This window comes from Tenrec ecaudatus, chromosome 1 (assembly GCF_050624435.1).
Source record: "Tenrec ecaudatus isolate mTenEca1 chromosome 1, mTenEca1.hap1, whole genome shotgun sequence".
Taxonomy (NCBI): Eukaryota; Metazoa; Chordata; class Mammalia; order Afrosoricida; family Tenrecidae; genus Tenrec; species Tenrec ecaudatus.
The window spans coordinates 68081514-68106490 of record NC_134530.1 but is presented as its reverse complement, the minus strand read 5'-3'; the positions used below and the strand labels follow the sequence as shown (position 1 = coordinate 68106490).

The following is a 24977-nucleotide window of genomic DNA, read 5'->3' as shown; positions in this document are numbered from 1 at the left end:
CAAATGCAGGACTGGGCAGGGTTTCCTTCTGTTGTGCATCAGGTTGGTAGAGGGGTCGGCACCGACTCAAGGGCTCAGAACAGCACCAGCAGCAACAACAACAACAGTATTCCAGTGTGTGTACATCCTGGTTTCTTTATCTCTATGAAGTTCCACTTCAGCAAATCCCGTGCTCGCCAGCCCAGATAGCTAGCTTCCCATCGATTCCACTCAATTTCCTCATCCTAAAATCAGCCCCCACTTTCTGCAATCCAGTCCTTTGAGAACACAGATTCAGACAGTCACACACCATCCCCAGCCAATGTCCTGCATTTGTATATACTAATATCTCCTGACAGTTCCTTCCTGCTGCGAAAGGTGTGCTTGTGGGATGCCATTTACATCCTAACAACAAGCCTAGAAGGTATTCCTGCCAACTGTTTTCAGGGGAGAAAGTGGGAGTTTAGAGAAGTTAAGTGACTTGACCAAGGCCACACTTAGAGGTGATGCAGCGGGACTTGAACATGGGTCTGTGTGATTCCGCAACCTGTGCTGCTCTTCATGACAGTACTGCGTCATGGTACGCCTTCTCTGGGTTCTGAGTCACTGAAGCCTGGCTCCTGAAGGACCACTGGGTGAGAAAGCTGAGGCCAGCTACAAGCGATCCAAAGGGTAGGCACGCCCGCAGGCCACACCGCATGGTGTGTGGGACTCAATGGCAGGGTAAGGAGCAATAGGCCAGGAGAGGGACATGGCACAGAACATGATGAGACCCAGGGAGGCAGAGAAAGTTTACTGTGTGTGGCTGAAGCTGGCAGAGGCCTCGGTCTCTTCCAGCAGGGCCCACCGGCTAGACAATAAGGTGGCTATCATGCCAAGGGAGGCTGCCGAGATGGGACCTCAAGACCACGGGCCACAGTGTGCCTGGCATGGGTAGAGCAGACTATTGGGCTGGTGGCTATTTAGAGACAGTCAGGTTGGCGATGGAGGTGAAGAGTGGGGAGAGATCAAGGTGAAACTGGATTTGTGATTATGAAAAGGTGTGTGTGTGTATGGGGGCGGGGAGGGAGATGAGTTTACATATTCAAATAGAACTTTCCCCATTAGAAGAGGCCTCCGGCACAGGGTCTTAGTGTAGCTCGGGAGAGTGTTTTTGTTTCCCTTTGTGTTTATTTTTTCTCTGGCTAGACCAGCATAAAAGATAGGCATTGGATGGACCTTGTCACAGCATTTATTTATTTTTTTCAGAAGGCAAAGCACAGAGTGTGCAGCAGCGGCACAGGGCATGCTAGTGGGGTGCTCGTGAGGGTAGAGGAGCGGAACTAGGGGGGGTACGGGCAGCAGCAGGAGAGGGGCGCACGTTTGGAATGGCGAAACTAGAAAGAAGGTTGTGAACGGTAGCTGTCGGAACAGCCGCAGGAGGGAGCGGTAGCCATTGTGAAGGACGGGGCCCCAACTTGCCCTCACCAGAGGATTCTCCCATTCTTCTTTGAAAAACCAAAATCCCTTGAGGCAGCTCAGGTAGGTGGCTACCAGGTTCAGTAGCGGCAGGCGGGCGAGGAGAGGCTGCTCCGGCCAGCAGAGCCAGGGTCTGCTTGAGTGGCGGCTCAGGCTTCCTCGGCGGTGGCATCAATGCCCGCGTAAGTGAAGTTCTCAAACAGCGCCATGTTCACATAGGCCTGGAGATCGGATCAAGCTTTAGTGGGCCATCTGGCCCGGAAGTCTTTGACTTCCAGGCGTTAGGCATTTCCACAGACCATTCCTTTGTTCTGGAGGTTCGAGATGGTCCCAGGGGCAAGGGAAGGCTGATAGCAGACTGTAGGCGGAGGACTCAAGTGAGGGGTCTTTGGCATGTAGATCATGGCTTTTTCATGGATGCGTCTATTTGGTTAGCTCTGTGCCAGCTGAGAGGCGGAGCCCTATGTGAGAATGGGCTGATGGCCAGTAGATGGGGACAGGCAGGCAGACTGGAACCTAGTGTAGGCGGGCAGGGGGAGGAGGGTGGGACTGACAGCTGAAGCTACGCAGGGACCTTGGAGGAGTTTAGAAGGGTGTGGGGGTTCTGTTGGCACGGGCACTGTCGTTGGGGCCCAGGCTGGCTGCGGCAGTCGCTCTAGCTGAGGGCGTCTGGGCAGGCAGGGTCGGGGGGTGGGGGGGCAGGGGGTATGGCAGCTATTGCCGTTTGGTTCCCACGAGAGTGTATTATCCCTGTGAGCTTGGTAAATTCCAATAGTCACCCCCCTCCCCGCCCCCCAGTTTCCTCACCTTTCGGGCTTCCAGCATGCGAGCCAGCTGTAGCGCAATCTGGGCGAAGGGGGGTCGCTCATATGGCCGGTCCCGCCAGCACTGACGCATCAGCTCGTACCTGCAGACGGGGTGTTACTGGGAGGAAGGGCCCGACAGAGACGGGGTCCCCGCTGCGAGGCTGAGCGACTCACACTTCGTCATCGCAGTTCCGAGGCTGCTCCATGCGGTAGCCCTGAGGCAGCTTCTCGTAGAGCTCAGCACAGGTCATGCCGCAGTAGGGTGTGCCCCCTGCAGGAGGGCGCAAAACTCTCCCAGCCCTGGCCACGGGGGGCGGGGGCCGGGCGTGGGAGCAGGGAAGGGGTAGGGAGCCCTGTGGGGGAGGAAGGTCAGGGACTCACCAAGGCTCACAATCTCCCAGAGGAGGACACCAAAGGACCAACTGAAAGGAGGAGGACACCTGTAGTTACCTTTTTCGGCCTAGGGCTCAGCCGATCAGTGTCTATCAATCCCGGAGATGCAGTTGCTCTTGGTCCCTGCATGTGCCCACTCTACAAGGATCTGACCTTGGCTCGCTGATGCCTCTACTTCATACAAGCTCCTTCACAGCCCCTCCCAGGTTCAATGTCATGACAGGTAGCACTGTTATTGAGCACTTCCTATGGGCTAGGAACCCTTGTGGCATAGTGGGCTGCTCACTGCAGTGTCAGTGGTTCAAAACCATCAGCCACTCTAAGGGAGAAAGAGGAGGCTTTCTCCTCCTGTAAAGACTTGGTCTCAAACCCTCCAGGTTGGTGCTGCTTTGTCCTATAGGGTTGCTGTAGGACAAATGTAGGGTCCTCGAGAAGCAAGTTGGAATGGACTCGGTGGAAGTGGGTGAGTGAGTTTACTAGGGGATTGTCACTGAGCATTGATATATGTTAATTCATTTAGCTCCCACACCAACCCCATGACATAGGTGCTATTATTTTCATAGATGGAGACTGAGCTACTGAGAGGCTAACTAGCTCATTCAAGGCCACAGAGACAGAACAGGGATTCAAGCTCAGGCAGTCTGGCTCCAACGCCTTTGCTCTTAACTGCCTTTCACAATGTAACCGTATTCATATAGGTCTGGATCAGACCCAGCTCGTGGAAGGAATCTCGGGAGTGTAGGAGCAGATGCAGGGAGGAGGGGTTTGGTATTCAGAGGGGTCGGAGTGGTGGCCAGGGAGCAGACTAGGTCAGGTGTAAGGGACTGGAGTAGAGGCAGAGCGTCTCTGGAGGCAGGCTGATAGGCTGGCAGTTAAGACTCAGTTGAGATGGTCATCTAGGGGCAGAGGGCTCACAACGGGCATCTGGGTGGTCCAGAGAGGATGACTTTGCCCCTCAGAGAGGAAGGTGAGAGCATTCCTTACGTGGTCTCTCCTCGTATTGGAGACCAGGAGCATTACCTACCAGCATTCGGAAACCTCTCCTAGGCATTCCCCCATCCCTTACACAAGTATTCCCTAAACTACCTCTGGCCCAGTCCTATTCCAAAACATCCTCCAGGAAAAAAACGTACTCCCAGCCAGCCTCTTACACTCCCACTAAGATGCTAGTTACCCCCAAAGTCTGCTCAGGAGACATACAGCCCTTACCTGCGTTTCCCTGGAGCTCACCCCAGGGCTCCCAAGTTCCTGACACATTCCTGTAATGCATCTTATCCTTGGAAGCCTCTCCCGAACTCTTCCCACCCCACCTCCCACTCACACATCGCTCTTGGTGGTGTAGACACTGTAGTTCAGAGACTCAATGGCCATCCAGCGCACCGGGAGACGTCCCTAAAGAGAGAGTAGGGTTGATGGATCGGGTGGCGAGGAGGAGTCTGTCGGGGGCTCATGAGCGTGGGGGGCAGAACCATGCGCAGACCCCGAGGGGAGGGTTGAATGAGTCTTACCATTGTTTTCTTCACATAAACCTCCTCACCCCGAGACAGGCCGAAGTCTGCGATCTTGGAGGCCAGGTTCTCTCCAACCAGCACATTTCGGGCAGCCAGGTCCCTGTGGATAAACTGTGGCAATGTTGGAAGTCAGGGAAAACGGGGATGTGGGAGCCCAGGATGCTGGGGCGAGGGAGGCGCCTGGCCTCACGGACAATCTTCATGGGCGTCTTTGGTGCCTTTAGCAGCCCTGACTCTCCTTCCCACTCACTCAGGCCTCACTCGGAATAGCTGAATCCTGCCTAAACACCTGTCATTCCTTCTCTCCGTGACCTGGGCTGGGTCCCTCTTCCTGGGACAATGGTGGGTCTTTCCTGGGGGATCCTACTGCAACTTCTCTTTCATGTTCCTCAGCCCCCTCTCCTCATCAGAGGCCTCTTTCCATGAACACCCTCCTGCAGAGGCTCCTGGGCCCCTGCCGGCGAGGACATGCAGACACGGCTGTCTCATAGCCCCTTTCCCGCCTCACGCGCTCCTCCTCTTGTTGCCTCTTCGCCCCTCTCAGTCACGTAGGGGTCCTCGCACGGACTCCGCCTTCTGTCCTCTGCTCTTTTTACTCTGCCAGCCGGATCCCATTCATGCCTTCCCTAGGCACTGGTGTCTGTGGGGCGGCAACTTCCCGAGCTGGGTCTCCAGCCCAGACCTCTCGTGAATCTGAAGCTAGCATCTACACGAGCTCACTCCCCACTTCCACCCAGATGTTCCTCGGCTGCTTCAAACGCATCCTCTGGATAGTGTTGGGGTGCCCAATAGGCAAGGTACTCATGGGCTTACTAGTGCTTTCCTATTGGTCCGCAGTGAACAGTTTCACATTTTCCACTTCATCAAAGATTCTGTTGCCTATCCTTCACCCCAACCCCAAGCCTATAGCACCTTCCTCCAGAATCAAAGTCTCTTCTCAAATGTATAGGTCCTGAGAGGGGCAGAGGACCCACCAGTACATAAGGTAAGCACAGGCTTAATTTGCATGAACCTGCTAATCCCTAGTGAACAGAGTCGTGGAATCCATGTGTCTAACTGTGTGCTACAGATTGGTACGTAAGCACGAGTAAGCCATGCCTACTTTGTTTATTGCAGAATCCACCCCTGGTCCAGACCTGTTCCTCCTCCTGCGTGCCCCCCACTACCCTTGTGCTCACCCATCCACTCGGGCCAGGGGCCTGGGGTCGCGTGCTCTCTGCTCCTCAATCCTCACATCCGAGTAGACGCGTACCCTTGTTCCTGCCGCCCACTTCCCAATCCCAGGCACCCCCATGCACGCACACCTGCTTCTCGCTCAGATACTGCATGCCGTTGGCAGCATCGCTGGCGAAACGCAGCAGCTGCCGGGAACTGAGAGTCGAGGCTGTCCCGTGCTCCCGGGCAAATGCTGGGTCAGTCTCGAGGACCCGGCTCTTCCGTAGGAAATCCAGGAGGTTCCCATAGGGGGCATATTCAATGGCGATATACAAGTAACCTGGAGGACGAGGAGGCACCTGGTGGTGACTTACACGTAGGGAACCGAGGCTGGGAACAGGTGTTAAGTAAAACAGACATCGAGTCTGAAGCAGGAAGGGGAATCAGTAGAGATGTACGAGCTGCCTGCAGCTCCCAGGAAGCTACTGTGGTGGCCCAGGTAATGGTTGATAGTGGGGGGTTGTGGAGAAGGGGGTCAGGGATGAATTGGGGGCGCTCACCTCGGTTCTCACAGGCCCCCAATAGGTTGATGATGTTGGGGTGATGCCCCAATTTGCACAGAACTTCCAGTTCCCCTGCAAAGTCACGATGGTCGTTTTCGGACGCATATTCTGTGTAAAGAATCCATGATCACTCTCTCTAGCAATAACTCCGGGGTTAGGACAGAGGCTGGTGCTGGGGTCTTAGATGGCTTTCTGAAGGGAGTCGGGGGTGGGGCTGGGCCTTGCTGTCCGGAGCAGAGAGGAGAGGCAGGGCTGAGGCCAGGTGCATGCGCAGAGAACCTTTCAGCATCTTGATGGCTGCATTCATCTTGAGCCCATCCTTCTTGATCATGGCCCGGATGACCTGGCCGAAGTTCCCTTCCCCAATGAGGTCCTCAAAGGTGATGTCTTCCCACTCCAGCACGGGGTAGCTCAGGGGCTCAGGCTGCGGTTTTGGCCTCCGGGTGAGTGTCAAGGTCCCCGAGCTGAACTGTAGGATGGTCTCTTCGCCCTTCACAAGATGGGACAAGTAGGCAGACAGTCCAGGCAAGAGACACGGGACAGAAAGAACCAGAGACAGGCACACAAAGGGAGGTTCCCCAGGTCAGATACGTACGGGCACCCAAGACAGTGGTCAGCCCGGGACAGGCATATAGAAAGAGGATGCACAATGAGAAGCTGGGCCCTCGGTGGACTGTTGTGTGGACAGATGTCCAAGGAGAGAGAGGCAGACCCGGCAGCCTGGAGATGCAGTGTATGGGATTCTGGAAGGGAGAACAGGGCTGTTGCTAGGAACCAGGATGTGAGCCGCAGAAGGAAGACCGTCCTGACACAGCAGAAAGGAGCTGGAGTGGACCGTGAAGGGAAAGGGTGGGCTCCCCATGACTGTGCAGCCCCACAGCTAGGCTTTTTGCCTCTAGGTAGCTCCAGACTTTATTGAGCACCTACTACACGCTAAGCTCAAGTGGCTGGGAGTCAGTAGAGGAGCTGTCTTCTTTGCCCACTCTCTTGGCATCTGTTCATAATGGTAAGACCACGGTGGGACCAGAATATAGACAGACAAGGTGGGGGGGGTCTCGAGTGCAGAGGAACATCCACTTTCCTCTACTGAGCCGGGACCGGGGCGGGGGGCTGGAGCAGGGCTGGTGGCAGGACAGGACCAAGGGAGCTGCCAGTATGAGAACTGGCAGAGGGTCAGGAGAGACCTTGTGCTGGGACTCCCTACGTGAACAGAAGCCCAGCTGGACTAGTGAGTGCTGAAGATCGGCGTCACGAGGGTCCTCGTGAAACACGGACAGCTGAGGCACACACCAGAACACGCATACATGTTTCCGTGTTGACACCCTATGTCAGTGGGCACATGCTTAGGTCTGCATATGAGTATGGAGGTACATGCATAAGGACACCCAAGCATCAAGGACATGTGCATGGACACACGGGGTATCAACAGGAGCTACATATGCTCACACACACGGCACACACACTCACATGCCTACACACATGTCCAAACAAACCCGCTGTCACTGAGTCGCCTCATAGTGACCCTATAGGACAGGGTGGAACTGCCCTCCCGAGACTGTAACTCTTTATGGGAGTAGAAAGTCTCATCTTTGTCCCTCCGAGGCTGCTGGTGGTGACGACCTAATTCGTCACCACTAGGCCACCAAGACTCCTTGCTGGCACACGGAGCAGACGTGTATTTGGTTATGGAAAGAGCTGCTTTCTCACCTCCTTCCTTCCACACCCACGGCCTCTGCCCTCCCCCCAGCTGTCTTTCTGTGTGCGCTGACCTCAGAGGCGGGGAGAGCACAGCCCGCAACAGAGGAGCCCATTGAACCTCTGAATGCATTTTTGTTCCCCTCCAAAGGCATGGCAGAGATAATAGCCTTGGACACTGGGCTTTCTATTACAAGAGTCAGCCCTTAAGAAAGAAGAATGTTGTTTTGTTTTTAAATGCCAAAACTTGGATCTAAATCAACACACAGAGCATGGGCCCGGCAGACCAAGAACAGAGTTCAGACCACAAATGACAACAGTGAGCAGAATCTCAGAAGACTGGACCAGGGCGTGACAAAGCGATGGAAAGATGGGACAACATGGAGACCATGCCAGGTGCGTGAGGAGCCATAGCTCCAGTGCTAGCCTGAGGGCTGCCAGGACATGGACAACCCCCACCCCCAACTCACAGCAACCCTATAGGACAGAGGAGAACCGGCCCTGTGGGTTCTGACACTGTAACTCTGCCCAAGAGTAGAAAGTCTCCTTTTTCTCTTGAGAAGTGCCTCTTGGTTTTGAACTGCTGACCTTGTGATTAACAGCCAACTCATAGCCCACTGCACCACCAGGGCAGCTCTTCTGGACAAAGAAGGACCCCAAGTTCAGAAAAATGGATCAGGAGGCTTATGTTTCTTTCCTCAAAGAGTGATAGCTGAGACCATAAGCTCCAGATAGTGGAAACAGTAGGAAGGATTGTGGTCAAGGATCTGCGGGTCATGATTTATTGTTCTTTGCAGGGGACTGGGACACCCAAAATTCTCGAGTCTCTCCCAAAAGAGGCCCTTCCTGCTAACAAAGATCATAGCAGGGCCGAAGACATTGGTTAGAGAGATCTGTGGGGATGGAGGTTGGCCCCTGAAGACTAGCATGAACCACAGGGGCCCCTCCCTGATATCAGGGTGCTGCCTGGATTTGACCATCCCTGGAGAGCAGGAGGAGACCGGGAGAATCCTGAATTGGTGGAGTTCAACCCCAGAACCGGCCATGGTGAACTAGGGCTGTACTGGAGTTGTTTTGCATGAGGCAGATTAAGTACCTCACTGTTACACGTGCGCCTACTCTGAGAGAAAGAAAGTCTATTTGCCCCCTTGAGTGCTGTTGACAGTCTGTGCGCCCCCCACACCTCTCTCTCTCTCTCTCTCTACACACACACACACACACACACACACACACACACACACACACACACGCATCGATACTGCATTTGTACGAATGGAGGGTTTGTGGCAACCCTTCCTCAAGCAAATCGATTTGCACCATTCCCCCTCCCCCAGCAGCATGTCCTCACGTCCTTTCACATTTCGGTCATTCTCATCACGTTTCAAGCTTTCACATCACGTGATTGCTCACTTACTAGGCCGTCGTACAAATAGAGGTAACTTTCACAGGCACCGGGAAGCATAAGGGTGCGGCTTGCTTTGTTGCGGTCGGTATTCATGTGATTCTGGTGGCCTAGAACCCAGCCTGCACCATCTCAGAGGTGTCAGTACATAGGTAGGAACATGAACAGGTGGACGCACAAGGTCTGCGGAGCAGCAATCACACCATAGCGACCACAGTGGGGAAGACTTCAGCGGAGGTAGGACCAGTGGGGGAGGGGTGGGGGAAAGCTGGGAAGATGGGACAAGATGAGACAGTCCCGGTTCCGAAGAGGAGGGAGCACCTGTACCCTGGGGTCGGTGCAGTCACTGACCGATCCTGATTGGTAGGTGAAGGTACGTCTCCGATGCAGGCAGCTTCTGCGGATGCAGACCAGGGCTAAGAGGGCGACCAGGATGGTGAGGCAGGTGGCAGACACGGAGCCCACTACGGCCAGTATCAGCTGTCGATCCAGGCTCTCTTCAGCGGCCCGGCTCTCTTGGATTGGGCCCTCACTCTGCAGCCCTGGACACAGCAGTGGGGGAGGGAGGGGACAGGTCATGGGGATGCCTGGGTCATGGAAGTCAGAGGACACCCACCATGGATTCAGAGGGAGAAGTTAGCGATCACTGAACTGGGGTTGGAGAGATGATTTGAGCCACATGGAGGGATGGGCCAGGGATGTCAAGCCTTCGTCCAGTGGTCACTGGATGGCATGCTGATCCCAGTACTATACAGTGGATCACAGAAGGGAGGGATCAGAGTCCCTGACACTGGGGTTGGGCCACTTGAAAGGAGAGGTGTGGGGTGCCCTAGGTCAGAAGTAAGGGAGTCAGAGGAAGAAGAGTGTATTGAGACCCAGGAAGCTCTGGGGCCCTGCCCTCTCACCATTGCCCAGTGTGGACTCCTCTACCACATTGCTCCAGTCACCAGGACCCTGGACACTGGCCCGAACACGGAAGAGGTAGCACGTGCTGGCATTGAGGTCACGGACAATGGTGCTTGTCTCCTCTGGCCTGTCCACATCCATCCAGAGTGGGTCTCCTGAGCCCCCAGCCACTTGTACCTCTACAATATACTTGGATATAGGTCCAGATGGGCTCTCTGGGGGCTGCCACATCAGCTGGATCTCGGAGTCTGAAAGGGCCTGGGCACGGAGGTGTCGGGGGGCGGAAGGACCTAGGGAGATGGGAGTGGGAAGGGAGGGTTCACACGGGACAAAACTATGTAGCTATGAGGTCAGACAAATCCACTCTAGTGGTATCACCTGCTTTGTATGCCCCAGAATGGGAGCCCTGAACCCCAAACTCCTTCCCTTCTGGGCTGAATTATTTATTCTCCATCCCCAAGGCCGCCTCAACCCCTGAGCTTCTGCTCCCCTTCCTGCACCCCAACTCCTCTTAGTGTCCGAAATTCACCCAAGAACCTAGTTTATCTCCACCTTGCTGCTGTGTCCTACGTCTCATGTGCTGCTGGTGACGTGCGGCCTTCTGGCATGTCTGGCCATTCCCCAGTGCCCGGTGTCTTCCCTAGAGCCCATATCCTCCCAAGCTCTCCCATGTGCCTCGTGTTCATATGTCAATCCGGTCTCCCATCACCTCCCCAGGTCCTCAAGTCTCATGTGTGCCCCATGTCCTCCCCGTATCCTGAGCCTGCCACCCCCCTTCCCAGAGCATACCACTGGGGGGCAAAATCACACGTGCAGGAGGCGAAGCGGGGCCCAGGAGGGTGCAGTGGTAGAGCCGCACATCCAGCTGGTAGTGGGTGCCAGGCGTGAGGCCAGCCAGGAGTGCGCTGCGGGCCTGGGGGGACGAGACATTCTCCCGGCGCTCCTGTCCTCGTGCCCCATCCCACAGGCGCAGCAGGAAGCCATCGCCCACCAGCGGCCCAGGCACCGCGGGTAAGGACCAACTCACGCGCAGCCGGTCCGGGCCCTCCACATACCAGCCTTCCAGCCTTGGCTGTACCGAGGGCTCTGGAGTCAGAGTCAAGGTCAGGATGGTCCAGTCAGTGCGTGGGGCTGGGCAGGACAATGACCCCCGGCAGACAGGGAAGGGGAGAGCCCGGCACCCTCGGGAGACAGGAAGGGCCTCTTACCAGGACAGTCTGTGGTCATGAGGGTGGCAGGCCCCCAGGCCCCCTCCCCGCCTTCCCCTGGCCGGCTCAGTTGCACACGGACGTTGTATCCTGTCTTGGGTCTCAGGTTCACTAAGGTCACGTTTTCACTGGGATCCACTGGGGGTGGAGTGTGCAATGTCTGTTATTCCGCCCCTCCATTCTCCCTCCAGCCCCTTCTCTTTTCCTCGTCCCCACCCCACTTTCTGCTGAGCATTCCTGTCCTGCCTCCGCCCCCTCCTCCCCCTGACCCCCACCGCCCAGTTCCCAGCCATCGGCTGGCTCACTTACCCACGATGGCAGACCAGGCCAGGGTGCTGTGCTGGGGCTGGTAGTGCAGGCGGACAGAGGAGATGGGCCCATCCCCAGAGAACGGGACCAGAGGGGAGACCACAAGCTGGCGGCTCTGCTTGGCCAGGAGCCGAGGAGCAGTCAGGGGCACCGGGGGCACTGCAGGGAGACACGGCGTAAGCCTGGTCCGCACACCCTACCCAGTTCCCCAAGATAAAGAGGAGGGGGCTCTTCATTGTGGGCATCAGAGGACCCAGCCCTCTGGGTCTGTGTTTGGATCTGGGCCCCCTGGATGGGAATAGATCAACACCAATGACTGACCAGAGTAGCCAGAGCCCCGGGAGGACAGAGTTCTACCTCTGGGTAGCCTGGGACATAGGGATTCAGCACTGGGGACAGAGGGTGTCCTAGAAGATGTAAGTGGTGAGGGCATGACACGGTCAGACAGGGGCTTGGGGGAGAGCACTCTCTCCATCCATGCAGTGGAGGGCTGGACAGAGGGGCTGGAGCCCCAGGCAGGAAGGGAGCCTGTCATTATGCTTCCTGTGCCCTGCCCCCCATTATTCTCCTCTTGCTTAATTACAAATGCCAACGATGACGTGATGACATACCTGCTTGTCCCTGACTCTCTATGCATGGTCTCATCCTCACAACCCCATTGGGAGTTGACAAGCTCATTTACGCCTGTGTTCTAAATGAAGCCTGTGGGCCCAGAGACTCTGGACAGCCAGGAGAGATCAGCCAGGGTATGAAGAAGTCAGTCTAGTCAGCCCACCAACCCGCTTTTGTGTGCCTGCCCTCCTCCCCCACTCCTTGGCCACTGTCCCTAGTCTAGCCTCACCTTCTCTCCAATCTCCAGACTGCCTCTCCCAAACCTCTACCAGATGGGCCTTCTGAGAAGAGCGGATGGTTTGGGTGAATGGCAAGGAGGGAGGGAAGACAAAGGATGAGAGGGAGAGAGCAGGGTTAGTGGGGGACAGTGCAGAGTTGTAGGCTGAGGGGCTGTGTCAGGTAGAAGCAAGTCTGTCATGAGGAGGTCCTGATTTGGAGGGAGATAACGGTCCAGTTTGGATGATGCTGAGTCCTTGGTGCCTATGGCTCAGGCGAGGGGTTGGGTGTTCTGGAGGTGGTTGGGGTATAAAGTGGGCCCCTACAACACATACTAGTTCTCCACAGAAGTTGCCCCACTACACAGGGGACCCCCCCGGACACACACACACACGTCTAGAGCTCAGGAGAAGGTCCAGGCTACAGTTCAGATCTGGGAGTTGCCAGGACATGGGTGAAATCTTGGGACTGGATGGCATTTTAAATAATATTATAATAATCGTAATTATCAATATTTATTGAGTGGCAGGCATTGTGCTAAATGCTTACATGAACCACCTACATTTAATCTTCATCTCAACCTCATCAAGAGACGCTAGTATCGCTCTTGTTTTACGGTGGGAGAACCAAGCTGACTGGGGTTAAGTAACGTGCTCCCGATGCTGGAGCTAGGTATTTGTAGGGCGAACGGAGCTAGATGGTCTGAGTCCAAAGTCCGGGGTGAACGAGAAGCGAAAGGATGAAGGTGAGGGCCTGTGTCCACATTTCCAGATGGGGGTGAAGGACAGGGCGGTGGGAAGCAAGTGAGAGTCGAGTGACAGTGAGAAGAACAAAGAGGGTCAGTGGGCTTGGGCAGGAGCAGAGGCAGAGCAGAGCCAAGGGTCCGTCAGAAGAACCAAGGCTGATAGTGCTGAAGAAGGCCGGGGATCCCCTGACTGGGAGAAAGGGCAGCCGACTGTCCTGCCAGCATTCTTGAGGCTCCTGTCTGCAAGCCCCATCTCCTCTGAGAAGTCTTCCTGATCTCTCCAAGCCAAGCAACTCACTTTCTATGCTCCACAGCCCCCGTGTGCTCCCTTGTCCTAGCAGTACATGCCCCTGTGACATGACTCGGGAGGAAGCAGCATCCTAAAGGCAGGATGTTGTGTGTGTGTGTGTGTGTGTGTGTGTGTGTGTGTGTATCATAGGGGTGGGGTGGGGGGCGGGGAGGAGGGCCATGGTGGGCAGGCAGGGAGGTGAGGCTGGAGAGTCTCCTCAAAGCCTGGGGCATAGGAGGTCCTTGCTAGGTGGGACTGCGCTGTGCTTCAGCCTGGCATTGCCCAGCCCAGCCCTCTGAGTGACCACGAGCCTCCTTTTTCCTCTGGTGCTGTGCTGTGCTCAGTCGCTCTTGCCCTTCTTGCTGTAATGCTCAATGTGCCTGCTGTCCGCCCCCCATGGTCCCAGGACACCACTTACCTTTGACGTTGACCCTGAAGCGTCGGCTGTCTTGGCCACCAGCTGTGGATACCCGGCACTCCCATAGCCCGCTGTCCCCAAGAGTCAAGCGGGGCACTTCAAACTCAGCCGTGGTCCGATCTGGCTCCACAATGGCCTTGGTGGACTAAGGGAGACACAGGGGAAGGGGACGTATCACAGAGAATGACTCGCGTGACATACATGGGTGTCTGTCTGAACTGTTCATGTGTTCTGGGGCAGCCGCTCACCAACCAACCAGACCCAGTTTGAGCTGGACTCCGGCTCGTGGGCAGAGAGCTCTGTGGGAGTCCCTGTGCAGCTCGCAGGCGTGCGGGGGTGGGGGGAGGCGGGCACCATCGGAACTGACCAGCAGCACTGTGCCGTCGGACTTGCGCAGCTCCATGCTGCCCCGCACGGGGAAAGGGTTCCCTGCAGCGGCACAGTTGATCCGGGGCATCGCCTCCAAGTTGAACTCCAGTTCCGAGGCCATATCCAGGATCTGGGGGATCCGGTCTGGGGAGAGAGAGGACACCCATCCCAGAGTCCTCCCAGGGGCAGACATGGGGCCACCCCTGTGCCGTCTGTCCTGGAACCCTGCTTCATAGTGGGGGCACTGTCCTCGGTAGCGTCACTCAAGCCTCAGAGTGCTACATGATTCCTCCAGCTCCTCATGCTCCACTTCTGATTCTCCCGCTCCCCTTTTTCTACTCTCCTCTAATAGCTGGGATCGGGACCCTCGCCGTCCTCACAGCCCAAACATGAAAAACAAGCATGAAGACGCTTCCGGTGCCCCACTACACATTCTCAAGGGTCCCACTGCTACTCAGCCAGCAACTAGGGGGTCTTTCTAAAACCCAAATACCCCTCATCAGACTACCTTAGAGCCCTTTAACAAGGCCCCCTCGATGCCAAAATGCTCAAAGCAGAGTCTCATGACTGGGCCTCTTCTGACCACTGCTCCGGCCTCCCGGACTGCATGGGCCGGGTGCCCAGCTTCAGTTCCGCCCCGCTGGGTCCCAGCCCATGCTCTTTCCCCAGCTATTTGCCCTTTTCGATCATCTCCCGTCTCAGCGGTTGCCTCCTCCCCAAAGCCTGTCCTGACCCTCTGTGACCGGCCAGATGCTCCTGTGGGCTCCCCACACCCTGCTGGCAGAGCGGGGAGAACTCCTACCAGTCCATGAGCTCTGGGGGGGTGTGGGGGGGGAGGGTGCGGGAGGAGACTCGTTGCTTCTAGAAATGCCTGGTCCAGGCTGAGCGATCTTGAGGGATCTCAAAGGCTCTGCTCATACCTGACTTCTCACAGTGCACTCCATGCCACCCCAAGGGGCAGACACAGCCACTGAACCGGTCACAGGTGCCACCATTCTGACACTGGCACTGGAGGCGACAATCAGCCCCAAAATGACCAGGGGCACAGGCTAGAAACAGAAGAGGTATGGTTAGAGAGGCCCAGGTCAGCGGGGCAACAAGGGCCAGGGCCGGAAACAGATGGGGCCTGGTCAACGACAGGCTGAGTGCAGAAGGGACCTAGGTACGGGGAGCCGGAGATGGTGGAGGGCTTGGTATCAGTGAGGATCAGGGTGAAGCTTGTGGTCAGGGAGCATCATTGGATGAGTTAGTGCATACCCTCCTGGCACTGGCTTCCTCTCCAGCCGGATCCACAGGAACATCCGTAAGGGTCTGGGAGGCAGAAGGCAAGGCCCTGGCAGCCAGAGGTGCTAGGGCACTGCTCCTGGCAGCTCTGCCCAAAGCGACCCTCTCTGCAGGCTGGAGAAGAGGGCATGCAAGGATTAGACCTCTGCTAGCACTTAGAACTCAATCCCTACCTCACACCCTTGTTCTGAAAGCTCTTCCTCCCCAGCTGTAGGATCTCCTTTCAGTTGGGTAACCACCCCTCCTCACAGGCACCAGCCATTCTCCTTACCCTGCTCACAGCGGGTGCCGGTGAATCCAGGAGGGCACACACACTCGCCATCCTGGTCGTGGCAGACACCCCCGTGCAGGCAGCCTGGGCATTCCTTGGTACAGCCTGGCCCCCAGCGCCCAGCCCCGCAGCCTGGAGGAAATTGCCTTCAGCTGCTGGCCTCCACCCACCTCCTCACTGCAGCTGAGTACTGAGGTAGCTCTGAGGACCCAGGGGGCCCACAGCAAGAACCCCTTGGTCCCCAGCCTCCCAACCACCCACAACCTCTGCCCTGTGTTCCTGACCCCGCACGAGGAGCCGAAAGAAGGCGCTGTCCAGGGGGCTGGTTTCCAGGTAGCTGGCACTGTAGATAGCACTGGAGGATGGCTGCACGTTTGGGAGCTGCAACAGGAACCGCCCGTCCTGGCCCTCATGCCAGACCAGAGTATAGAAGTAGGATCCTGCGGGGGCGGGGGGGGGGGATGCGATGAACGGGAGCCTCAGCACGACATGAGAACTGGAATTACCTCCCTCGGTCCAAGCACGAAGCACATCCGTGCAGCCCTGCCTTGGCGCATACCTTGGGGAAGACACCCACCCAGTGCCCAGCTGCCAAACCAGAAAGCTGGGTAAGATTGTCTTCACTCTCCACCAGACTGCTCTGTCCTGTCCCTTCCATCTCTCCTCATCTCCCAAGCCAGTCCGTTTCTCGCCATGGCCTCGGCCACCACCCTGACTCACGCCTCCGACAGCTTTGCAGTCACCCCCCTGCCTCCCGCCGTCTTCCCCTTTGCCGCTGCCGCACACTCAACAGTGCGATTACCTACAACAGGTTGGTCTGCCCCTCCCGCTCAAGCTCTCTAAGAGGAGCCCTAGTCACGGTGACGCACTGGGCTGTGATCCACATAGTCAAGAGTTCGAAACCATCAGTCTCTGAGGGAGAAAGACAGGGCTTTCTACTCCCAGAAAGAGTTACACTCGGAAACTCACAAGGGCAGTTCTACCCTGTCCTAAAGGGCCATCATGAGCTGGTATCAACTTAATGGCTTGATGGTATGTTTTTTTTTCCAGACTCTCTTTAAAAGTTCTCCACTGCCCTCAGGACAAAGTGCAAGTGCTTAGCACATCAGCCCTACTGCCTATGCCTCTCCACACCCTGCCTGGCTCCCAGTGTCCGTCCCACAATCCCCAACGGCTTGTTTCTCCCAGGCACACCCAGGCCTGTGCTCTTGTTGATCGCTCCTCCTGCAAAGTGCTTCCCTCCGAATTTGCCTGGCCAGTCCCACTCCTCCTGGGCACAGTTCAGGAGGCATGACTCTGGGAAGGCTTCAGGACCGGCATTAGAAGAATATCCTGCCCATGCCTCTGCCCCTTCTTGATGTGATCAGGAGTAAGCAGAGACCCTAGGGCAATGGTTCTCAACCTGTGGGTCACGACCCCTCTGGGGGACGAATGGCCCTTTCACAGGGGTCGCCTGATTCATAACAGTAGCAAGATGATGGTGAAGAAGTAGCAACGAAAATAATTTTATGGTTGGGGGTCACCACCACCGGAGGAACTGTATGAAAGGGTCGCTTGTGGCATTGGAAGGTTGAGAACCACTGCTCTGGGAGTTCAGGTCTACCTGACTCAGTCCACATCTCTGATCATTTTAGGCGGCTAGGAGCAAGGTCACTCTGTGGGACAAAGAGTTAGTCTCGGAAACCCACAGGGGCAGTTCGACCTTGTCCTATAGGGACACTGCGCCTCGGTACCGACTGGATAGCAGTGAGTTTGTTTTGGGAAAGCTCAGGAGGCAAACCCCTTAGACTCAAGGGAAAGGCCTTCCTTACTCAAGAGGTCAAGGGTGAAAGAGGCAACCGAGAGCTGTGGGTCTAGGACTGAGGCAGGAATCTGTGGAGCTATAGGGTGGTCAGAGGGCCCGACAGGGTCAGGGTAGAAGGCAGGCCTGGGGAGAAGGGAGGTGCCACAGGCTGTCAGCAGGCTGCATATCGCTGTCATGGTGTGGCAGTTACCTAAACGCCTGTCAACTTTCAAAGGGGTGGAGTCTAGCCTGTCGATCGGGTCACAGCTTGATGACCTGATTTGGAGGCGAGAAGGAGATAAATAGCTCACTGGAGACCAGATACACTCTCTGCTTCGACATTCCAGATAAGACACATGGAGCTATGCTGATGGAACCAGGACCCTGGACTGGAGGAGGCACAGGGAGACCCACGCCAGCGCTGAGATGCTTCCACCACTACTGGATCCACAAGATTTCCCACCCACTGGCCTGTGGCCTTCCTGCATTTGGCATCATTGCATGTGTTCATGAGTCTGAAGAGGGCTTTAAGACTGGTCTTGGACATATGGGCTAATAACAGACATATGTATGGACTTGATCCGAACCGGGCTCGGATGTTTTCTTGATGTATAATTGCTCTTTGATATGAAGTTCTCTCTTACGCACACACGAGTGCCTCTGGATTTGTTTTTCTGGTCCACCCAGACTAACTCACGTGGACCACAAGGAGCTGGGCTGCACAGATCTCTGAGGGGTCTGGACTTTCCCCTGCCTATGCTGGGTGCTTTGGTGTCGGGTTTCTTCCCCATAGGAACTTCTGCTCCCTGCCAGGGAGCAAAAAACCCACCCCTTGCCTCCTCCCAGACTCGGACTCGTGCACCCCCAAGTGTTATAGAGTAGAGCTGGGCTCCCCGGGAGCTTGCTGGCTGCCATCTTTACAGGAAGAAGCTCAGGTGGCAGAGGGGCTAAGTGCTTGCTTTCTAACCCATAGGCTGGCGGTTCCAATCTCCGCAGAGGCTCTGTGGACGGACGACCTGGTGCTCTGCATAGCTGACAGCCCATCACATCCTATGGAGCGGGCACAGTCTGTCGCTGTGAGGTGGAATCAACTTGATGCCACCCAACAAGGGCAGCGATCTGCTCTTAGGGAAGCGGATTCCCCAGGGCTTCCTTCCGTGGTGCCACGGGGCAAGCGGAGCCAACAACCTTTAGGCTGGTGGAGTACAGATGTCGGTGTCGCCAAAGGGCCTTTGGGCTAGGGGGCAATCCTCCTAACTCTCAAGGGAGTCAAAGATGAGGGTTTCGCCCGGTGCTAAGGTGGGAAGAAGGTAGCTGAAGACCAGGCTCCTGGTCTTGCGGGTACGGTAGGGGAGGGCAGCTCAGAAGACGGGATGAGGAGATGGGCACAGGTAAGACCCACAGGACCTGGCGCCAGACAGAAGGGCCCTGGCGTTAGGCAGAGGCTGACAGAAGCTTAGCGGTGAACTACGTGTATGGGGCCAGAGCTGGGGGCCCTGGGGGTGATGGGGTGTGTGTGTGTGTGTGTCAGGGAGTCAGACCCCAGAGGTTTACCTGCCCAACCAGGTCAGAGGCCCCTCACCGTTGCTCTTCCAGATCACATCGGTCTCCTTCACCTTGTGAACACGTGCAGCCAGCACGGCCTCGTCCCCTCGGTTCACTGTGTACGTGACCTTGTCTGGGAGAAGGAGGGCTGTGGAGGGTGGAAGCAGCGTCAGTAGTTCCAGTCCCCTGCCGCTGCCCCTCCCTCCACGCGCTCACATTACAGACTCACCCCCCGGGTGGTTGTACACGTAGACCACCCGCGTGCGTCGCGCCTGGGGGCCCCCCAGACAGGAGAAGACGCCCACAAGGTCGGTGGGCTGCGGGAAGCCACGCAGCGTAACCTGGTGCGAGCCATTGCGGACAGCCTGCAGGGGCTTCCGGGGCGGCAGGGTCCGCACGATGCTGTTGTCCTTTTCCAGCAGCAGGGGCGGGTCCCAGGCGTCCGAGCCCCTTCCCGCGCCGGCCTCCCCGGACACGCAGGTCAGGAAGAAACGCTGGGGGTCCTTGAGGCGCAGGTCAACCAGCAGCGTTAGGTCCACCACCGCACCTGGGGCCAGGGCGCCAGTGACTTCACCATCGTCCCAACCCGCCCACGGGCGGGCCCTGGGCTCACAACCCAAAGCGTTGGCCTTCCGGCTCCATGGTCCCCTCAGTCAGGCGCCCCATCCGTGTCCCCCTCCCCTCCCCTGGGACCTCCGCAAGGCCTTCCTCTCATTGTCAGCCCCTTCCCTCCTGTCCTCTCCCTTCCTCTCTCCCCACTTTGCGCACTGGCCCCGTCACTCAAACCTCTTCACCTCGCAAAAACAAAAACAGAAGCCCTTGCCCGGCCTCCTGCCGGCTCCCTCTTCAGCCCAGCTTTCAGAAAGAATGATGGATGCTTCCTCAGGCTCATCCTTGTCAGGCCCCTTTCCGGACCGGTCTTTAAAACCGGCTTTGTAAATGTTGCCAAGGTGTGTGTGGGGGGGTGGGGGGGGCTCTCCTCCCTGTGTCCCTTCCCCCAGGAGGATGCAGGTTAGGAAAGCCAGCACAGGAAAGAAGCCTCCTGTAGGGATCCCTCCCTGTAACCAAAAGGCTCCAAACAAACAAACAAACACGACTGGTGTGGTTGGCTTAAAGGTGGGAGTGGCTGGTTCTGCAGCCTGGTGACTGTGGAGCTGAAACCAAGTCGGCTCTGGCCTGGGTCCTGTGCTGAGCAAGCCTGGAATGGGTCTTGGTCTGGGCCTTCCAAAGAGTTCCCTGCCCACTTGGGGCGGCAGACATGGACCTGCTGCCAGAGTGGGTGGAGGTAGTGTTGTTGTTGGTGGTGGTGGTGTGGTAGTGGGGGGGGGGGGAGAGCTCAGAGGAGGGGCGCATAACCCGGCATAGAAAGTAGAAAGATCGAGAGAGGCGCAGGACACAGTGGAGACTAAGGGCAAGGAAAGGACATTCCAGGCAGAGGGAACAGCCTGTGTGGAGACATGAAACACATCATGGGGTGTGTGTGTGTGTGTGTGTGTGTAATAAGCCCAAGTTTGGTGTGGCTGGGGCACAACATAGGGGGCAGAGGACTCCCCCGCCCCCCTACCCCTGCCAGCCTGCCTGGCCTCTGTGTTGTGCACTCTCTGTAGCTCCTCCTCCTTCCCTGCCCTTTAATGCTTAAGAAAGCAATTCATTTCAATGTCCCTTAGCTTACCAATGACTATTCTTCAAAAGCCTGTCATGGATAAACAAAGCTGGCTTTTACTGCCTGCCTGCCCTGAACCAAGCATCTGTTTTCAGTTCGAGCCCCACCACCACCATGTGAAGGTGCCCATCCCTCCCCACTGATCAAACCCATTGCTCTACAGACGCACGGCCCACTCCCTCGGCTGTCACTGTCACCTCTGAGTCAATAGGGCATTTCGAACAACTCACCCCCCTCGCCCCCACTGACCCCATCCCCCAAACCTTTTCTTCTCCTATGTGCCCTGACTCCACAGTGCCACCCCACCCTCCAGCCAGCTGAGACATCCTCTACTTCACACACACCCCGCCCCCGTCATAGGCATGGCTGTTTATTGGGGGCCACTATGCACTCGGTACATCACTTGTTTTGTCATCCCGTCTCTTCTGGAAGGTGGGAGTCATTATTTCTGTTCTAGCCAGAGGCCTGAGGCTCAGAGAACTTCAACAACTTGCCCGAGGTCATGTGATGAGTTAAAGGGCAGGGCTGACACGTCTCCGAAGCTCACACTCCGCTAGTCTGCTCCCTGTCACGCACTTCGGCAAATGTTATCTCCCCTCCAGTCGCACGCCCATCTCCGAGACTCACCCCTTTATTTGGAGTCCAAAAGGTCCATGCGAGGTTCAAGTCTGATCTGCGACTCTTGCCTACAACCCCCCGCCCCTGTGGGTCCCCATCACTCATGAGATAAAGTGCACACCCGGAGCCTCTGGTGCTACCTTCCCCGCAGGAGCCTTCGCTCCCATTGCTTCCATGCCTCCGAGCGCTACATTGTCCGTTCCATCTTCCTGGAATGAAGTGAGGTCTTTCTGACTCCCATTTTCCATCCACCCCTGCCAAGGAAGCTGACTCCTCCTCAGTGCTCCTCCGGAACTGTGTCCCTTTCCCTTGAACCTTCATTCCATCTGGAGGGGGGCTCTATGTCCTCTGCTAGACTGTGAACCATTCAAAGGCAGCCCCTGGGCTTAAGTCTGCGTTGGCCAGCAAGCTCACGGAAGCAGCTCCTGCTTACTTGGTGGATGCCCTTACCCAGCTCCTGGCACAGTGGAACTGCTGCTCACTTGCACTGAAGCCCGTCATAGCCCTAGGGGGTCAGCATCATTTCATGTCACTGCTCAGAGCTGAAGGCTGCCTTCCAACAGCCCAGCGGTAAGTCCAGCTCTTGGCGCGTGGTTGGTGCCTGGTACACGTTTGTTGAAGGACTAAGCAGATGACTCGAATACACTACTAGCCTTATGAACACCCACTGCTCCCCACAGATCGGAGACTCTTCAGTCAATGACCATTCTCCTCCCCAAACCAGGCCTCCAGCGATTTTAAGCGCCTGCCTGGGTTTCCTGACTCTGATGTCAGTGGATCGGGGTGCAGAGGAAAGGGCTGGCTGTGGTGGGTGGAGGAGGTTCCCTTGGGGGAGAATCAGGCTTTGGAGGCTGGGCACAGGGGTGGGGAGGGGTCGGGTAGGAGAGACTTACCGACATGCGAAGCCAGAAAGAAGATGGGGAGCAGCAGAGGTGGCCCCCGCCGGAGCATACTCCGGAGGCTGACCCAGGTCAGCCAGGCAGGCCGGACCTCCAGACACTTACAGTGGGTCGGCCTGCTCAGCCCGTGCAGACCAGTGTGTGTTGCGGATGGCGAGGAAGAGGAAATGAGATGGCTTAGGTGGGAGGGGTGGCAGGGGAGAGGGGTGGGGAGGACTTATCCTGCTTCTGAGCTTCCACCTACCCACGCCCCCCAGCCCCATCCATTTCTGGTCCCCATAAAGCTGAGGGAAGGTGTGGCCTGAAAGGCCATGGAAAGGGGGTGCTTGAAGACATGGGAGTGGGGTGGGGTGGGGGGGCATTGTGATAAGTATAGAACAGAGGCCTGCTTTTCCAAAGCCCTGCTCCTCCCTTCAGCCTGGGCCTCCGCACAGCAGGCAGGAAAAGGCGGAAGCCGGGTGGTTTCCGCCCATTGAGAAGGGCTGCAGGGGAGCACATTGTTCTGGGGTCTCTCCTCCCTGCCCGCCTGGACAGACAGACAGCCACCACAGCCTCCATGACTCCTCATGTGTGTGAGGCGGGACGTAGTTACACAGGTGTCCTAGAGGGCCGTTCATGTGTGTGATACAAGGATCTTTGTGGGCCTGGCAGTGTACATGCTCCGGGCCCACAGGGAAAGTTAAAACATAAAGCCCTTGGGAATGTAGTGGGTGTAGCGAGATCAGCAGGGGAGGGGGATGGCCAGGGAGGCGGAAGGGTGAGAAAAGGGGAACCCATCACAAGATTGAATATCTACAGGAGTGTGAGTGTGAGTGAAGGCAGACAATGGACAGTGTAAGATCCGAAATAACAATAACAATATAGAACTGATCAAGGATACACGAGGGTGGGGGAGGGGGGAAAGAGGAGCTCATACCAAGGGCTCAAGCAAAAAAATGTTTTGGAAATGATGATGGCGACATATGTACAAATATGCTTGATCCAATTGATGTATGGAATAGTATAAGAGTCCCTAATAAAATGATTAAAAGGGGAAAAAGGGGGGAGGGCCACAGGCCTGCAGAACTGGAACCTGGATTGGAGCTTGGACGTCCTCCAAGGCTCATTTTAAGAAGATTCAGGAACAAAGTGAACCTCTGGTCCTGTGGCCCTCAGCTCCAGCTGCCAACCCTGACATCAGTTGTTTCTCTGATGTCATGCACATTGCAGAAAACCCTTGCCAATCTCTGAGCGCCGGGGCAGCAGCCAGCTTCCCAGAGAGACAGACACTCCCTTCTGAGGGCTGATAAAAAGCTGGGAGCAGGCCCAGCCCCTCAGCACTGCCTTCCAAGCCTCCTGGATCTCACCTCTGCTACTCTCCTCAGAACCCATCTCTCACTGTCCTGACACACACGGCTCCACTTCTGGTCACCACTGCTGTTCCCGGATGCTTGTCCCGCTGCTGGCGGAATGGAATGCTTGCCTGGGGGTCTGTCCAGGGAATAGAGGAAAGAGTCTGGGGGCCTTCAGATGACCAGGGCTGGCTAGTCAATCTGTGGTCTCCATGGCCTGGAATGGAGTGGTTTGGTGGGGAAACCTGGTACTAGCTTTGGTGAGATGGGCCATGACACCCCGGCTCTGCTGAGAGCTACAGCTCTAAGGCTGAGAGGAGGCCTCTTTGAAGGCCTGAGAGGTTACCCACAGAGACCTGGACATAAACCACAAAGAGGATACCCATAACACTGGTTTGTCTGGAAAACTGTTGTAATCTGCCCCAGGCCTTGCATTGGTCCAAAGTTATTACAAAGCTACTGATTCAGAGCTGGACCAGTGAGCCTGGGGGCCAGGTCAGCCAAGGGAAGTTGTGTAGAGAGAAAACAATGATGGCTACGTCACACGTGACTTGAGCTTATACCAGCTCTACGAGGGGATGGAGTGGCAAAGACAGAGACACCTGCTGACACCTGGTCCCTGTGCGCTTGTCCAGTGCTATAGAAATAGGCATGGGTGGGTTGGGAAGGGTGAGCAGTCCACCTTTTAGACATATGTAAGTTCCTCTTCTACAAGGCTATGTGACATACTTTGGCGGGTAGAGTGGACCAGTTCACCTGTTGTTTATTGTTTACCTTCCATGTGGAGTCAGTTCTGCCTCGTAGCGACCTTATGTACAACAGAATGAAACCATCCAGTCCTGCACCAGTGTCAAAATCATTCTTAGGTCTGAGCCCCTTGTTGCAGCCACTGTATCAGTCCATCTCATAGAGAGCCTTCCTCTTGCCCCTCTGCGTTACCAAGCAGGATGTCGTTCTCCTGACAACATGTCCAAGACACACGAGATGAAGTGTCACTATTCTTGCCCCTGAGGAGCATTCTGGCTGCACTTCTAAGACAGATTTTTTGTTCTTTTGGTCATCCATGACACGCTCAGTATTCTTCATCAACACGGTAATTCAAATGCACCCATTCTGCTCCAGTCTTCCGTAGTCAGTGTCCAACTACTTTCACATCATTTGAGGCCATTGAAAAGACCATGGCTTGGGTCAAGCACACCTCAGTCCTCAAAGTAACATCCTGAAGAGGTCACGTGCAGCAGATTTACCCAATGTGATGCGTACTTTGACCTCTTGCCTGCTGCTTCCATCACCATTGGTTGTGGATCCAAGCAAGATGAAATCCTTCACAACTTCAATTCCCCCCAGTGAGATTCTCCCCCAAGCACAAGTGAGTACTTCCTGTACCCCGCTCCCCCCAGTTATCATGATATTGTAACTGGTTCACTGGTGAGGATTGGGGTCTTCCTGACATGGAGTTGCGATCCACACTGAAGGCTGCAATCCTTCATCTTCAACAGCAAGTGCTTCAAGTCCCTCTGTCCACAACTGAGAGACGGGGGGAGAGTGG

General features: G+C 56.2%; 1 protein-coding gene across 1 annotated transcript; it reads right to left on the bottom strand.

The window, feature by feature from the left end:
* Window positions 1–1586: 1586 nt before the first annotated feature.
* TIE1 (tyrosine kinase with immunoglobulin like and EGF like domains 1) lies at window positions 1587–22149 on the bottom strand. Its single transcript, XM_075539567.1, has 23 exons — window positions 22092–22149; window positions 19147–19464; window positions 18955–19065; window positions 15874–16029; window positions 15590–15721; window positions 15292–15432; window positions 14955–15083; window positions 14033–14178; window positions 13666–13810; window positions 11386–11544; window positions 11077–11214; window positions 10658–10954; window positions 9868–10158; window positions 9314–9504; window positions 6145–6355; window positions 5863–5973; window positions 5452–5642; window positions 4145–4258; window positions 3958–4028; window positions 2625–2665; window positions 2418–2514; window positions 2245–2344; window positions 1587–1658 (listed from the first exon to the last, which is right to left on the bottom strand). The coding sequence occupies exons 1-23, from the start codon at window positions 22147–22149 to the stop codon at window positions 1587–1589; spliced, it is 3420 nt and encodes a 1139-aa protein (XP_075395682.1).
* Between the last annotated feature and the right edge of the window lie 2828 nt (window positions 22150–24977).